The sequence below is a fragment of the Eurypyga helias genome, unplaced genomic scaffold, assembly GCF_000690775.1.
Source record: "Eurypyga helias isolate BGI_N326 unplaced genomic scaffold, ASM69077v1 scaffold2071, whole genome shotgun sequence".
In the NCBI taxonomy this organism is placed as follows: domain Eukaryota; kingdom Metazoa; phylum Chordata; class Aves; order Eurypygiformes; family Eurypygidae; genus Eurypyga; species Eurypyga helias.
The window spans coordinates 20,200-36,390 of record NW_010232521.1 but is presented as its reverse complement, the minus strand read 5'-3'; the positions used below and the strand labels follow the sequence as shown (position 1 = coordinate 36,390).

General features: G+C 40.1%; 1 protein-coding gene across 1 annotated transcript in view; it reads left to right on the top strand.

Moving 5' to 3' along the window:
* Positions 1–1,559: 1,559 nt before the first annotated feature.
* PPP1R21 (protein phosphatase 1, regulatory subunit 21) overlaps positions 1,560–16,191 on the top strand; it is a 31,010-nt gene continuing 16,378 nt past the window's right edge. Inside the window, exons 1-10 of the mRNA XM_010161397.1 lie at positions 1,560–1,625; positions 2,021–2,167; positions 4,375–4,476; positions 5,176–5,340; positions 5,438–5,496; positions 7,844–7,938; positions 10,110–10,162; positions 12,360–12,509; positions 15,489–15,590; positions 15,730–15,818. Of these exons, the coding sequence (XP_010159699.1) occupies positions 2,033–2,167; positions 4,375–4,476; positions 5,176–5,340; positions 5,438–5,496; positions 7,844–7,938; positions 10,110–10,162; positions 12,360–12,509; positions 15,489–15,590; positions 15,730–15,818 (950 nt within the window). The 5' untranslated portion in view covers positions 1,560–1,625; positions 2,021–2,032. The remainder of the gene's footprint in view (positions 1,626–2,020; positions 2,168–4,374; positions 4,477–5,175; positions 5,341–5,437; positions 5,497–7,843; positions 7,939–10,109; positions 10,163–12,359; positions 12,510–15,488; positions 15,591–15,729; positions 15,819–16,191) is intronic.

Here is a 16,191-nt window from a genome sequence, read left to right as displayed (position 1 = left end):
AACTCCAGGACATCGTGGGATCCCCTTTGCAGATAACTCTGCTTTTTATGCGAACGAGCAGTTGTTCAATTGGCTGTTTGTTGTGTGCAGGTGGAAACAGAGAATAGCCCTGGGAAGCTATTTGCCTGTTCACTTCACCGTGTTGTGGAAGTCTGGAAGAGAGGTAGACAAGAGCTTGATGGACTCAAGAAGTGCCAAGGGAAGTACTTGCCGTTCCCCCTTGGTTCACAGACCAGTCCAGAAAAAGGGTGTGTGTTTTCAGAGTCTTCTCTTCCCCTTGAATTGCAGCTTCTGGCTCTTTCACACAACCCTGATGGAAGTTGGAGTCAAAAGGCTCTTTCAACTTGTGCCAGCCTCTGGTGGATCACACTTCAGCTTAGGCATCTCAGTGCAGCATGGTTGAGCTAGTTCATGGTTCATTTTATCGTTGCACCTGACACGTTCCTGCATTAGTAGCTGTGGCAGAAAAAAAAAGGACTTTGAAAACTGCTGCGCTGCTTTTCATTGCTTGGGACACCCTGTGCTGGGAGGTGTTTCTGTGGTGCTCTTACAAGTTTCTTCTCTTGACTTTGTGATGCCTGAGCAGCGCGGTGGGAATACTGCAGGGTAAAAGCCTGTGCTTGGCAATGTCAACTGGCTTCTGACCTTTCCAATATATTCAGTCAGCAGACTGAAAAGATGAGCCATTGCTGTTTTGCATTCAATCTTGCCTTTTATGCATCTGCCAGAGGTATTCCCAAGCACTATATAAATCCTTTTAACTTATGTCTGCAACAGCTGGACTCAAACATGTCAAATGAATACAAACTGCCGTTGAAGAAACCAGGATTCAAGCAAATTTCAAGGAGTAGGAAGATGGAACTGTCCATATCCTCATTGCTGCAGGGTAGAGGTACTCTGAAGTGACTGGGAAATAGATTTCTCGAGTATCGCTTTTCACCACAGTGATTTTAGCTCAGATTGTGAACTAGAGAAGTAAGCCTTAGAGGGCTTTTTCTTCTATGCTTTTTAGGCGTTTTCCTGAAGTGTTTGTCAAGCTGTTCTCTCTGGATCATCTGCTGCTACCACTAATATGTATTTTTGCATTAGAGTATAGTTAAGCTCTTCGTGAATTGATACAGATTTTGACTTTATTGTGAGCTCTGCTTATGCTGCAGAATCAGTCGTGAACGGTTTTGGGGAGAAGAGAGATTGAAATAGCGCTGAATATAAGCAAAACTTGATTAGTTAAGGAAGAAGCTGCCCCTTTTCCATACTTGTTCTTCAAACCTTAACTATATTTAAGTAACTACTCTTCCAAGATACTTGCTGAGTAAGAATTATGCTCTATTTGACCAAAACATTCAGACGGTAAAATAGTTTTTTTTCTTGGCAGTTCAGGATATGAATTGGGTATTTTGCAGACTGATACCACTGCTGTCTACCCGAACAGAATACTTCAAAAAGCATGCGCATCTGGTGCTCTCATGAGAGGATGTGATGTTTTATGCGCATTCTAATGAATAGCTTTTATTTATTGCTTTGTCTTGCATAGTGAATTGTCTTCTATTTTTCAGCTTCGAGCTCAGAACCAAGTACTGAAAAAAGGGGTGGTAGATGAGCAAGCCAACTCTGCTTCTCTGAAGGTAATCTCTAAACATTGCTCATGTCAGATGTATTAAGCTATGAGAAAATAGGTGAATGGGAAGGGTGAATACTTTTTACACAGAGTATTGTGACTGAAAGAATAAAGAAGGAATTTGATTAGTAAAAACTTCTGTTCTGCAACTACTCTTGGCTGTCCTCTGTAGGTGCTGACTTTGTAAAAGTAGAGGTTACTTCTTGATGATTAATTTGTAGAATGAAATACCTGCTTGAGTCTGAGCTGAACTGTAGGCAGCTGAAGGAAATCAAGTCTGCTTTTTAGTTTAAAAGCAATGCTTTTGGCCTCTTCAGTGTTCAAGTAGTATCATAAATACATTTAAAAATTCTTCACTTTAAGTGTGTGAAAACTTAATTTTAAATCTTTTTGTTCATTCAGGAACAATTGAAGATGAAGGATCAATCACTGAGAAAACTGCAACAAGAGATGGACAGCTTGACCTTTCGAAATCAGCAACTTGCCAAGCGGGTGGAGTTACTTCAAGACGAACTTGCCTTAAGTGAAGCCAGGGGCAAGAAGAGCAAGGTGTGTGCTAAGGGCAGAACCCCTTGCTTAGCAGGCGTCTGCTCCTCACCTGTCAATATCTTATCCTGATTTCTAGCAGTAGTTGCTTTGTGTCAGGGGTTGAGCTGAATGTTGTTGTCAGCACTTGTGTTATTAACTGTTGTTAGTGAAAATACCCGCAAAATGCGTGTTGATACACACATTATGTGCTAAGTGGTTCTGTACTTGTCTTTCTGTGCATCGCTATCTGATACTGAATTCCTGCCTCCCTTTCCCAGATACTTATTAAGCATTCAAACAGCTGGGAAAGATCTTGGAGCTCTGTAATTAACCTGCTGCTATAAAGAAAACTGATCATTCCTCATTTCCTGTCCCCACCTCCTTGCTTTTTTAATTTGCTTATAGTTTTGATGTTGCTGGTTTCCTCTTCAGCTTGTGATTGTAGCTTTTATAGTTAACTCTTACATGAATCAAGTCAAATGCATTGAAATCTAAGTTTTTGGCTAGTAGTCCTTATGCTATTTCAAAATGTCAGTATAATTTCAGTATGGAGAGATCTCTGCTGAAACGCTTACTGATAGACCTGGGTATACTGTCTTCTGTCAAAGATCAGCTATGTCTTCCGTAGGTAACATCAGAATTCCAGTGGTGGTGCATCTGGATTTAAATGTTTCTCAAGCATCCTTTGCCATCTTTCTCTTATGAGGAAACCCCTCTTCGTTACTGTCATCTTTTCTTTACACTTAGCTCACAAAACGCTGTAGCGATCAAGACTGACATTAAAGAAATGATCATGGTACTCATCAGTTGGATTATCTTCCTTACTTTTCCCCCTAAACTCTTGTGTGTGTTTTTGCTATCCAGTTCCTTGACAAGCATAGTGCCTCTGACTTACATTATTCATGCACCATAGTAGATTGTTTTTTCAAAATGCAGTTTGACCCTTCTGTTCTCTTATTTCATGTCTAGTGAAGCGGTAAGTTACATAATGTGTTTCCAAATACTGAAGGATCTCAGCCTGGCTTGAGTAGCTTTGCACATGTTTGCCACTGACTTCCTTTCGTGTTCAGCTGTCAGAATGCACAGTTCTGCGTCTTGTTTTGTGTATATTTTAGTTAAAGTGGTGTTTGTGCTACCTCTTAAATACCTTCCCTTTAGTTTTACCTGTAGGGCCTCACTGAGCATGTACAATGAGCATGGACGTGGCTTTGAGCAACCTGATCTAGTGGAAAGTGTCCCTGCCCATGACGGGGGAGTTGGAACTGGATGGTCTGTGAGGTCCCTTCCAGACCAAACCATTCTGTGATTCCATGATTGTATTGAACCTACCCCTACTAAATTCCATGTGACCTCTACTTCAGAGATTTGCTATTGGGAGACCACATAAATCACATCTCAAACTGTTTAGCTTAATATTTGGATGGATGATCTGTGTCAGACTGCAGAAGAACATGGCCATATCTGGGGTGTTGTAGTTCATAGACGGACATCAAATGCAGAGGAGGCTTAGCTGTCCCAAGCACTTGGGGTTTGGTGTTAAGGTAAATGTGAACAGTCTCCCTTTTGTTCGGTGATGGTACTAACTTTTCAGCAGTGTGGCTGAGCAGAGAAGCGGTCTGGGATTCACTGGTGGTCTCTGAGTCTTTTGGACAAAATGGGCGAAAACTGAGGAAACCGTTGGCAGAGAGGTGTCTGTATTGACAGTGGAGAGCCTGTGTTTTCCAGTGCCACCTTGTGCTACAGCCTGCTGTGGGATAGTGGTTATTCCTGGTCCCTGCTGAGACCAGACCAGCTTACACCTGCACACTGGTGGGGCAATATGTGCCTTACACGCAGCTTCCGAACCAGATAAGCCTCTGTGTGTAGGGTTTCGTATTCCTCACTGCTTGGAATTGTGCAAGGATCACACGATGTCAGGTGGGCCCCTGCCCTTAGCAGCAATTCCATGTGTGTGTGAACGTGGTGCCTGAGTGGAGGCTTTCCTGAGTCCCTACCGAATCCGCTTTCTACCACTGTCCTGTAACAACAGCGGGAAGGAAAGTGCTGCTTTTGGGCTCATGCTGCGTGCAGTACGTGTGCCTTCTGATCTATGAGTCAGTGTAAGAGTATACATGCACCCTCATGTGCCTCTGGGAATTAGCAAAGGGAAGTGTTTTCAGATACTTGGGGATGGGCTTTGGGATAGCCCCAGAGGCTTGGAGGTAGTGAATGCATTTTCTTTCTTTCAGAAAAGTGCAGAATCCTCATCTCAGTTGAGTCAAGAGCAGAAAAGTGTCTTCAATGAAGATCTTCAGAAGAAGATAGAAGAGAATGAACGACTGCATATACTTGTGAGTAACATTTCTTCAGCCTTTCTTTTTAGTTCAGAAAACTGGTCACGCAGAGAGAGAAAATAAAATGGCATCTGAAAACAAATGGGTTTAGGAACTTGCTTGTATGCAAAACAGTAGATTAGATTGGATAGCTTGTTTATAAAGATGTTCACTGTGCGAATGAGAAGGTATTTTGACTTCAGATTCTTAAAGTATGTGGAATAGCTCGCAGAATACATGTGTTTTCTCATTTAGATTTAACTTTCGGTGACACTTAGTGACTGCAAATTGCGATGTAGTTGGTCCTGGGTAGAAACATCGTTTTAGTTCACCGGTCATTTCAGAATTGCCTTAAAGCTTAAAATATTTTCTGCAAGTCGCCATAATTAAGTCAGGAATTACCTTACGGAAATGGAATGTATTTCACTTTGGTTTAGAAAACTTGATAAAAACCTTGTGGCTCAAGTTTAACTCTTCAGGTGTCCGCTATTAATCAGCGATGTATTTAAGGAATGCGTGGTACTACGAAACTCTTGTAAGCATAGAGTACTTTTAGGAGTAAATATTTTCTCTGTAAATATCATCATAAAATTTCTAATTGTCTGAGGACTGGTACTTGTTATTAGCTTGGACTGGCTAATTAAATTGGTGTAACTCATAGGGCTAGCTTCCGTAGTAAAACAAAGCTTTCATAGGAGCTCTGGTTTCTTCTTTTAGTTCTTCGAAGCAGATGAGCAGCACAAACGTTTAGAAGCGGAGCTGAGAACGAAACTTGAGGTTTTGGAAACTGATGCTGCCCAGCATCAAGCTGTGGTGGACAGTTTAACGAGGAAGTACACAGATGCCATAGAAAAGCTGCAGAATGATAAAGCCAGCTTAGAAGTAAGGAGTTTTTCTTACTTGCAAGTTTGAAAAGTTTTGAAATGAAATGTCTTGCTGTGTCAGTACTTACATTGTGAGATTATCTTCTTGCATAAAGATCAAGTCTCAGACACTAGAAAGAGAAGCTAAGGACTGTAGGCTTCGAACCGAAGAATGGTGAGTGTTTTTCTTTCATATAATGCAAGCATGATTTAAAAAAATAACTGCTGTAAAAGATGAACTGGATTATGTTTAGACAATAATACCTTAAAAAAACCTCCAAAATTCTGATAAAATACTGGGCAACAGCACATTAACATTAAGACTGTGCGCAGGTCAAACACCTGTTGCTTCCGAGCATGTAACTAGACAATCAATTCCACAGATTCGAGTTTTAGTAAGAGCAGTTTTGTCGCCAAGCTGGTATAAGTAGCTGTGAAGCTGATGAAAGCTTGAAGAATCTCTTTGTAACGGAATGCTATAAAAAGTAAAGGAACTGCTGAACTTGTATGTAACAACTGTGAGTTCTTACAAACTGCTTCTAAAAACAAAGCTTGGGTAAGGTGTGCTGAGACAATTGACTGAAGAGAGATTCAAAAATCCCCTCCACACCAAAAGCTGTTTGAACAATTGCTTTTTCTTCAGGTATAGCACACCCAGCTAGAATACTTAAGTTTTTGTTGAAGGAGTTTATTAGTTTTGGAACACCTTTGTCTTCAAGACAAGTTGTGGAAAATAGGAAGAAGCTGAGCACTGTGAGCCGAGTCAATGAACTTCTCTGAAGTCCATTGTTAATGTGAATCTTTTAAAGGTCTTTGTGCAGTATAGATCTTTAATGTAATGTATAAACTGCATAGTGAGTGATCAGATGAAGAGTTCCTCCTTTCAAATATACACTTGAAGGTTACCATTTGAATTATTATGATAGATGTGAAGACACTTGAATTCCAGTAACTCTTTTCTCTAATACAAGTCAGGGTTTTCCTAAGAATGACTCGCAAAAGAGGATGAAAGCCGTGTTTTGCTGCTGTTTGCTTTTTTGTGGTGCTTGAAAAACAGTGTAGTCTTAACCTGCTACTGTTCAGTTCAGAGCTTGTCTGTCGTTATTCTGTGATGGCTGGGTAATTAATGTCCCTGTAAGAAATTGTCCCTTCCATTTTAGAAGGGAGGATTTTTAAAAATAATGGAGCCTGACACTTCCTTATTTTGAACATGGAAATAGGTATCTAATGAACAAATGCAGAAGATGTCTTTTGAGAGTACTGCTCTTCTGTGTTACCCACTCTTTCAGGGAAAGGGATCGCTTTGCCTCTGACACACTTTATTCAGGAAAACCAGGGGATATGAGACTTGACAGCCTGCATGCCTTGAAAATTAAAGGGGAGGATGTAAACCAAAACATTTCAAGCTACTTGTTTGCCACTCCTTATAGTACAAAAAAGAAACATCTGTACCCTTGGAATTTGAGTTTATTTTCTGTCATACCCAGTGCTACTGTGGTTCATGCTGCATAATTTCCGTGCAACTTTGGAGCTGCTCTTCAAGGAAAATGTTTGTTAATGTGCATGAGCTACTTACTGGCCAGTTTCTTCATATCTTGCTTGTCTGTTTTGGATTCTTTTTCTTTGTTAGTCCTGATGAATTTACACGTGTCAAATGTTTTTGTAAAAAAGGAAAAAAAAAATGTCACTTTGACACCTTCCACCCCACCCTCCACTATATGTGCAGGAGTTCTAGATGTCAAACGGGAGGCAAAACAGTGAAGAATTTGAGGGCCTAAGTTGGGTAAGGCTTGGAATTTGGTCTGAATCAATCCGCAGTAATCTTTGAGATGGGTATATAATGCTGGAATATGTTACTGTCCATCTCAATAATTTATACTAATGATATTGGTAATGACAACTTAAGCTTACGTCTATATACACAATCAAATGCTAATGAAGCAGATCTAGAGAAAGATCACTTGGGCATGGATCAGAAACATAGCTGCCAAGTCTTGTGGGAACAGGCCGTATCATAGCAGTGTTTAAATACGGAGCTTTGAAAAGCTCACGAGGTATTTCTAATAGGGATGTGACATCGTTAACTGAATTAACAACTCGCTGCTTGCCTATTGGAATACCCCATCGGATATGCAGTTACTCACTTGAAGGCCCTTTTGCATTCCCATTCAAATTCCAGTAGACAATAACTTTCACATAGCATATACAATAATTGCAGAATTGGAAAACAATGTCAAGATTAACTCTGAAGTAAGTTGTGCTTCCCAAGAATGGAACTTAAGATTTACAATTTATTACATCTTCCACTGTATTTGTTAGGGCTTGAAATACCATGCCATTATTAAATACAACATAAGGGAGGAAAAATAATTCCTGTTGTCTTATTTCTATCTTCTAGAAAGAGATAGATACCTGTACACTGAAGGGATGTTTATGGTGAGCTACAGTAGTGGTGATACAGATTAAATGTAAAGATTTACAATGTCTCTGTGTGGTTTTAAATTTGTCTTTTTGTTATTTAGCCAGCAACAGTTAAAGAGTCTACAAGCAGCTCTGGGCAGTAGACTGGAAGAATCTCTGTGCATAATCAGGGAAAAAGTACCTTTTAATGACACAAGTACGTATTGCCTTGATCTGGGTGTCTTGTTTAATTTTGGGTCCAACTGGAGGAAGTGTCCCTTAGGAATAAAAATGTGTTACTGTGAGAAATGTTGGGCATCTAACAAACACTTGGAGGTAATTGTAATAAGCATTCATGACAGATCTTGTCATGTTCTTGTTCAGGGATCTTAAAATATCAAGTTTTTCTTTTTTTTATATGTATCTCTAATGAAAATTACAACTTTTGAAGGCTTTTGAGTAATTTGTCACTTGTCTTGCTTAATGTTGACCAAATATTGTAAAAGATGAAGGAATGCTGTCCACTTAGTGGTTTCTCAACAAAGTTTTCTTTAGTTACTTGTCTCAGAGTATTTTTGGCAGGGTATATTCCAGAGTTACAGTGATGGGTTACCTGAAGCAACATTTTTTTTCTGCTTCCTTTCCACTTACTACTAGATAAACTGAAGTGCGGCGGGTGCCATGAAGTTAGGAGTGCTCAGCCTTTGCATTGCTTTGGTACAAGAATCAGTTAGTATGTGCCAGATCAGTGCTGGGTGCTTTTGTAAATAGCTTGAGCATGAGCTTGTACTTGGGCAGGCAGAAGTCTGTGCTCTTCTGGCAGTGAGAGTAGGAGAACTTGGAATAGTGAAAAAGTTGAAAGTAGTGGAGAAGGAGCAGAGAAGTGAAAACAGGCTGTTGGATGACCGGTAGGTTTTATTGGTAGCTTTTGCAGTTTTCACTCAGTTTAAAACTTGATGGCTATGTTTTGAATAGCCTTAGCTTCTCTAAAAACTGTTCTGGCAGGGTGCTGCAGGGATAAGCCTTCCAAATTCTTCACTGGGTTGGCAATCCAGTGAGTCTTGGCTTACAAACACCAGGTCATGTTCTCTTTAGGAAATGTTGACTCTCGTACAACATGTTGTACGTAGGCGTTGGTGTCTTGAGACCCTCTTCCCTTATTTCCTCTCACAAAGATCACTTTGCCTGGCATCTGCTGCCCATTTCTACTTCTCTGTCATCTTTAGCTGCTTGTTTTTACAGGTGGTTATCATTGTAGCGAGAACTTAGATGCATATAACTTGTTTATCTGCTCACTCAGCTGCCACAGCAGAATGTTTTTGTTTATGTAGAAAACACTGCAAATACAGGACAGATTTTCAGTGAGAAAAGAATGAGAGAAAGGTGGGAAGGAAGTTAGTCTGCTCCGGATTCCAACTGTCCTGCTATAGGCTCTGTGGTTGGTTGTAAGTCTAACTGGCAGCTCGCTTCATTTTTGGTGACAGTCAAATGGCTTGTTGACTGCTAAGCGTGATTTTGAGAGTAGAAAGGTAACAAAGGTTTCTGAGGCATTTCCTTAGGAGATGGATTTGGGGATTTTGGACAGTTTTTTATTCTGAATACAACTGCCTCTTCCCATGTGTTAGTTACCAAATGTGAATGATACAAAAAGAGTTAAGAAGCTGTAAATTTCCTTTGCGTGCAAATTTTAAACTGAAGAGGTTGTTATTCTGTTTAATTGACATGGGTTGTGATCCCTTTTTAATCTATAAGGCTTTGTAAGCTGTTCTCTAGGTACAAATATCCCTCTGCCTCTTCAAAAATTGTGTCCACTTGCAACTGAATAATCATTTGAGTTTCTCTAACTGGAACAGAATGGTGAAATATGTGGAGAATACATCTTACTCCAGATTATCAACAAATCGAGTACATACAGGAGCTTTTCTTTTTAAATGTGCAAACCATTAAAACATACACTCATCTTATTTTGACAGTCCCTGGAATGTAATTTAAATTTGAAGATCATCTTGAATTCTTTAAGTTGGTTGTTTTTTTTTTTTTTAATTTCACTCTTGTTAGTGATGAGTACTGCTTTGTTTTTCTGGGGCAGGAGGATTCTGCTCTCACCTGTCAAATTCGGGGTGTTCAGATGGTTACATTTGATTTACAATCTGAGGCAAGGAGGGCAGTGCTTTCTCTCCATCTAGTCACAGTAACAGCTCTTAAGTGAGGATGTTTAGGCCTACTTTATTGAAGCCCATTGTTTTTATCTTTTTAGTTAATATTACTTACATGAACTGTAATATTACTGTAATTAAATGTTACATTTAAAAATAATTATTTACCAATAAGTCTCTCTCAAAACCCCTATGATTTAATAAGTGCATATACTCTATTTTTGTTCTGTAGGATCTAATCGATACAATGCCCTGAATGTACCGTTACACAACAGAAGATATCAGGTGAGCACTTTTTTGTGGTTCTTATGTCAAGATGCAGTTTTCTGCACGGATACTGAATAAATCTTAGTGATCTGAAATGGCAGAAGATAGCCTGTCTTACTACCATCATGATATTCCAAGGGAATTTCTATCCACAGAGCCTCTGTGCTTTGCAAAAGGTAGTCTGTACCGCTCTTATGTTGAGGAGTAAAGTTGCCTGCTCACCTCACTTCATCGGAGCTAATCTGTTGACTGCTGCCTGATGATCACTGTAGCTATTAACTGAGGCATGCCTTCTGAGAAAAAATGGCAAAAAGGTGTAATGTTTGTCTCTTATTAAAGTTATACAAAATATTCTCTTACTATGCAAACCTGCAGAAAGTTAAAACTTTAGCATTTCGTTTTTAAAGTTGGTTAAAACTGAATTAGTCTAGAGGTCTTAAGCTTTTTGTTGGGAAAAAAACCCAAACAAAACAACAAAAACCCTGTAGTTTTGGTATCTTCAATTCCTTTTCCCTTGAACTGACCTTTGGTCACATCACTTAAGCCACAAAGAATGTTGCATTTGTAAACTGTGTGCTGGTGTGTATGCTAGAGTACTGTATTAGTTAATATTACTTGTTACATGATATATTCCTTAAAAGGATCATGACTAGCCTCTTGGAGAACACTGCATGGTACACCTACGTTTCATGGGATACTTCTTGCCAAAACCTCTTACTTGCAGCTAGATCACCGTTACTAATTTAAATATCATTAACAAAAAGAAACAGTTTCTGTTCATTACTGTAATTTTCATCACTTTCCTTAGGAATGTGGTTTACTCATTATTAAAAAATGAGTATTAGTTTTCTGTGAATGGCTAAATAGTTCAAGGATTTTTACAGTAGTAAATCAGATACCATGATGCAGTCAGTATTTTCCTGGTTTGCTTCAACTGAGGATGGGCTGCACAGCATTCAGTGGGGTTTTTTTGTGTGTGTTTTTTTGTTTGCATGTGTCTTGAACCCTGAAGTTGATGCATTCAAGATGCCACTGTAGGAAAATTTCAAGTAGTTGTTTTCTCCATTCTTCAGAAGAGCCTGTTAGGAAAAGGTCTCTTCAGAAATCTGCTGTGAGAACAGGTGACCTGCTGTCCAGTTTTGTGGTGGAAGTAGCCTTTAATCAGCCTGTTGCTGAGTACTAAGAAAAATCTAAATGACTACCTGGAGAGCTTCTCCCTTTACTGTCTTCTGCTAGCACTGTGTCAGCCAGCTTTGTCCTTCGAGATCTGCAGTCTTGAAAATTTTCCAGGACAGATTTTTGACTGGCTTTGCCAGTGGAGGCAAAATGCTGCACAGGCTGCAGTGTAAAGGACAGCAAAACAGTGATAGTGTCTGTTTTCCTTCCTTGCGTAGCTAATTAACATACACAAACTGTGTACGACTGCATTAATTACTTACCACCATCCCTGGTCCATAATCAAGATTCACTTGATTTAACACTTCAGTGAAGCATTAGGAATGCATCTCTGAAGGAGAAGCCGTTCTTGGCTGAAATGTCACTCTAACCTTATTCTCTCCTGCATAAATCACAACAGAATGTGGTTTTCATCTCTGCCTTTGCTTTTTCAGACTGTTTCATTTTGGAATAATTTCTTGGATCCCTCCATAATTTACTAAAGCCACAGAACAGGGTTATTCATAAACAGCAGCTCAGTTCTGTCCAGGTGGGAGAATAAGAATTGAGTGTTACTGGTTGGAGAAGCAGACACCTTGTATTCAGGTAGAAACCTAATTGGGTTTTACTAATTATAGTTGGATTTTCATAGAACCAGGTGTTAATTTCTATCGCCACACTGGGAAAACTGAGCTGTTGTCAGCAGTTATTCAATTGGTCTTTACAAATCTTAATTTGGAAGATTGTTTGGGTAATTGTACTACTGACCTCTTTAGTGTTCTTGTGGCCTGTAGCTGGAGGAATGCAGCAAAGGCAAAGCATCATCTGTTGAATGAAATAGAAACCTACTTGGTCATCGTAGGAAAAATGTGCCTCTCTGAGTGACGTTGTAGTTTATTCATAAGCTTTAGAAATGAAGTTAGATTGCTGCCATGTATTAAGCTGAGCTAGTAACAAGAAAGAAATAACTGATAGTAATTTTTTGTGTCCAGCCATAGAATTTTTCTGGTATTTAAATAGTTACGTATCCAATATAATAATTTTATAACTGTGTTGACAGCTGAAGTTGCGAGACCTTGCTGGCCAGGCGCTTGCTTTTGTTCAAGAACTTGTAACAGCCCTTTTGAACTTCCACACGTACACCGAGCAGAAGGTACAGATTTTTCCCGTTGATTCTGCAACGGACACTATATCACCGTTGAATCAGAAGGTAAAGCTTACTAATTTCAGCTATAAGTATATGCAATTACATAGACTTTTATGAGTGGGTTATCTTTCATGCAAACTTCTGCTGCCTTTTTTACTGGAATGCTGCGAGCGTGTTCCTGGGAGGCAGCCTCTCCTGCATGAGAGGTCTTTCTTATTGGGCCAGTTCCCTGAATGTGCCCTGCTGCGAGAACAGGACGAGAGTCAAATCAAAACTTAAGTGCTAAATCAAAGTGCAGTTGTCAAGTTTAGCTCGTTATTTTTCAAACGTACACAAATTGCACGGCTGCGCAGGTGATTATCTTCGTTAAGGCACTGGGGCGTGGGAGATGTTGAGACAGGTTTTGTGGGTGAAGTGTTTAGCTGTAACGTGATGTGAACTGCGGACAAGGAAGGCTTGTGAAGGAGAGGACTTGGGCTCTGTTCTCTTGTCAAAAAGCAACTTCATAGTCTGATTTTGGGTTACTTGTGTAAAGACCTTTCCTGTAAGTGTTCTGGAGCTTCAGGTCTGTAAAGCATGTTGAAAATATTGTGAGAAACATGACCTGGCTCTTTCCATACAACTCCATGGTAGGGCTTTTCCGAGAGTATCATTCAGAGCCATTAGGCTGCATCTCCTGACATTTTCTCTGCCATGAAACATGGAAAAAACTTTGCGCACAAGGGTTTGCGTGGCAATGCACATGTGTGTCCTCTGGAATAAAACTGCTTTAACATCAGAGTTGCTGACTTCATAGTGCAAGTGGATCTGTGTGCAGTTAAGTTGCTGGATGACAGTAATTTCTGATTCAGGCTATAATTGCAATTAAGTGGTTTGTAGGGCTCAGACTTAAGCTACTGAGGTGGATGTGATTTGTGTTCATCAAATAGCTGCCATGCACGTGGTGGCAGTGTTAACGATTCACACAACTTTCCTGTTCTTAGGAGGACCTCTTTTAGTCTTTTTGCAGGCAACAAATATGCTCGTGAAGATGTCTATCTACTAAAGAAATCCCACTCTATTTAACCTCAGTTGTTTCAACTGTTTGAATCAAAAGTACACTTTTACAGAGGTTCAGCATAGATCTTAGTTTGAGAACAACATTTTCTTGCTCTTGCCACCAAACGTGCTCAAAATGGCACATCTTTCTTGTAAAAACCATGAGGCTTTGTCGTCTTCCAAATTCTTTGGGGCAGGAACTGTGTCTCCTTGTTTCATGCTCCAGCGTGGTGATTGGATTCTGCAGACACTACTGCAGTTCACACTAGGGGAGTAAAATCAGCTTTCTTAGACATCGCTTCTCACACATTTTTTTTTTTTTAATGTCCTAGTTACCACTTCTTTGTTGCTTTTCAGCAGAGAATTGCTTTCACACAGCTGAAACATGCAACTTAATCAGAACTGTATTTTGATTCTCCTTTTCTGATAATTGACTCTGATTCAGAAGTTCAGGCTTTGTTTGTTTTTGTAATTATGTCTCTTTGCCCCATTGTGCATTCAGGACCTAATTGCCTTGGTGCATGCCACCTCTCAGGGCTTTTACTGTAACTTTCCAGCAGTGAAGCATCTTTTATCACTTGCTGAAGCTGCTTTTGCTCCTGTATTTTTGATTAATTTATCTGCTTGGCAAGTGTTCTTGCTCCTCCACTGAATCATTCAAAAACCTCCCCTTCCTGTAGTAGAGAATGAGACAAGTGTCAGGTAGTGGCTTAGCACATGTGCACTGATTTATTTTTCCCCAACTCTAGGTCTTGTCTGGCGCTTTCGAGCTATTTTCCCCACCAGACACTCAAAGTAGATGTGGACAATTCCCTTCCAGGTTCAAGTATTCCTTTTCTCTTTAAGTGTTGGATTGCTGGGTTCTGCTGGGTCTTCAGCATCATGCCAGATAACTCCAGTCCTCTCTTTTGCAACACAAGTCAGGAGCATTCTGCATGTGTTATTTCTTTAGGAATTTTCCCTAATTCCATCCAGATTTGTGCATGCATGAATGAGAGCTTGGCATCTCTCTCTTCTCATTTAACACTGTGTTGCTGCACCATAATAATACAAAAAATTTCTTGTACCCTGTTTGCCTGGGTTCTTTAGCTACTATTATGGTATAAATAATCAAAGGTGAAGGTGTCTATCTGTGGGATAAAATAAACAAGGTCATGTTTGAATGCCTATGCCAATCTGTGGAAAAAGCTTTTTGTAACACTGTGGCATCAAAACTGAAAGCTCATGGTACTGTTACATTTGATTGTGTTTAAGAGTAAATACCTCTGTTCTTGGGAATACTTGCTTTGGGGAAGTTAGCCATAGCATTTACTTCAGTAGTTTTAGTGAAGTTGGGCAGTTCTGTAATGCTGAAAATTCGTAATGGTCCAAACGTGTCATAGCTGAAAGTAGGAATTCTCCCTTAATTAGTTACTGCTCCACCCTTTGCATTAACCGTAAGCGCGGTTTGACCCATGTTGCAAACTGGGCTGGAAACAGAGATTAAAGTGTACGTCTCTCCTCCGTTCTGGCTGGGTTTAGTTCCTCCGTACTTGGCGCAGCATGGCTGCACGTGTGTCTGTGCCGACACGCAGGCCGAGGGCGGCTAGGTGAACAGCTGGAGAAAGGTAGCATAGTTTGTTTGGTGTTAATGGATGTGTGGATCTAGTCTTAATTTGGTGGAGTCGAGCGAAGAAGGCAAGAATGTTTTATACTCAAACAGCAGGGCTTTGGTGTGTTGTGCATGGCAGTTAAAGGCGATGGATGGGGTGCTGTGGCAAGGCCCGAGCTGGGGTTTTGCCTGCACTTCTGCTGTAGTCTTCACTTCCCACTTCCCCTCGAGGCGCGTGTGCGCCCTGCCGAGGAGGTGGCTGTACGTCACTTGAGCGCTATAGCTTCTTGTTAACGTCCTGGGCATCACTTGAGATGACGGGTGCTGTGGTAAATGGGACTGTTCAATTGTGAACCTGAAACAGTGTGCGAGGGCTTTCAGCAAGCACCATTTTCACGTCTCTCTGCGCTCAGTTCTCGCAGTATCTCCATGAAAACGCGTCGTACGTTCGCCCTCTGGAGGAAGGAATGCTCCACTTGTTCGAGAGTATTACGGAAGACACTGTGACAGTCCTGGTAAGGTTTTCTACTTTCTCTGCTGAAAAAGATTTTTTTTTTGCTCCGTTTTTAACGACAAAAAAACAAACTAAAAAACAACAAACCACAAAAAAACCCCAACAAAACCCCCACCCTTATGTGTTGTTTTTCCTTCCAGGAAACAGCTGTGCAGTTGAAGACCTTCTCAGAACATTTAGCTTCATACTTGTGCTTTTTAAGAAAGATTCTTCCTTATCAACTAAAAAGGTATTTTTAGTTTAATAGATCAAACTAAAGGGGCACTAAAGTGTCATACATGCAGCATTGGCAACACCTACAACTCGGATACTAAATCAACTCTTAAAGCACCTTGACTTGCAAGGCAGAAATTTTTCTTTGCCTGCTGGTTTTTGAGCCTTTAGGTTACGTATGCTTTTTTTTCACCTGGGCATTACCTCTAAAATCATGTATTTTGAAGCCTTCTCTTCTTCCTCATGGATTAGACTTTTTTATTAAAGATGCATAGATTTTTAATGTTTCTTAATGTTATTCAGTAGCACAGATACTACTCAGGTATGATAGGCTGAAACTGTTAATTTTTTGAGCCTGTCTGAAGATGATTTATCATGCAGTTAATATA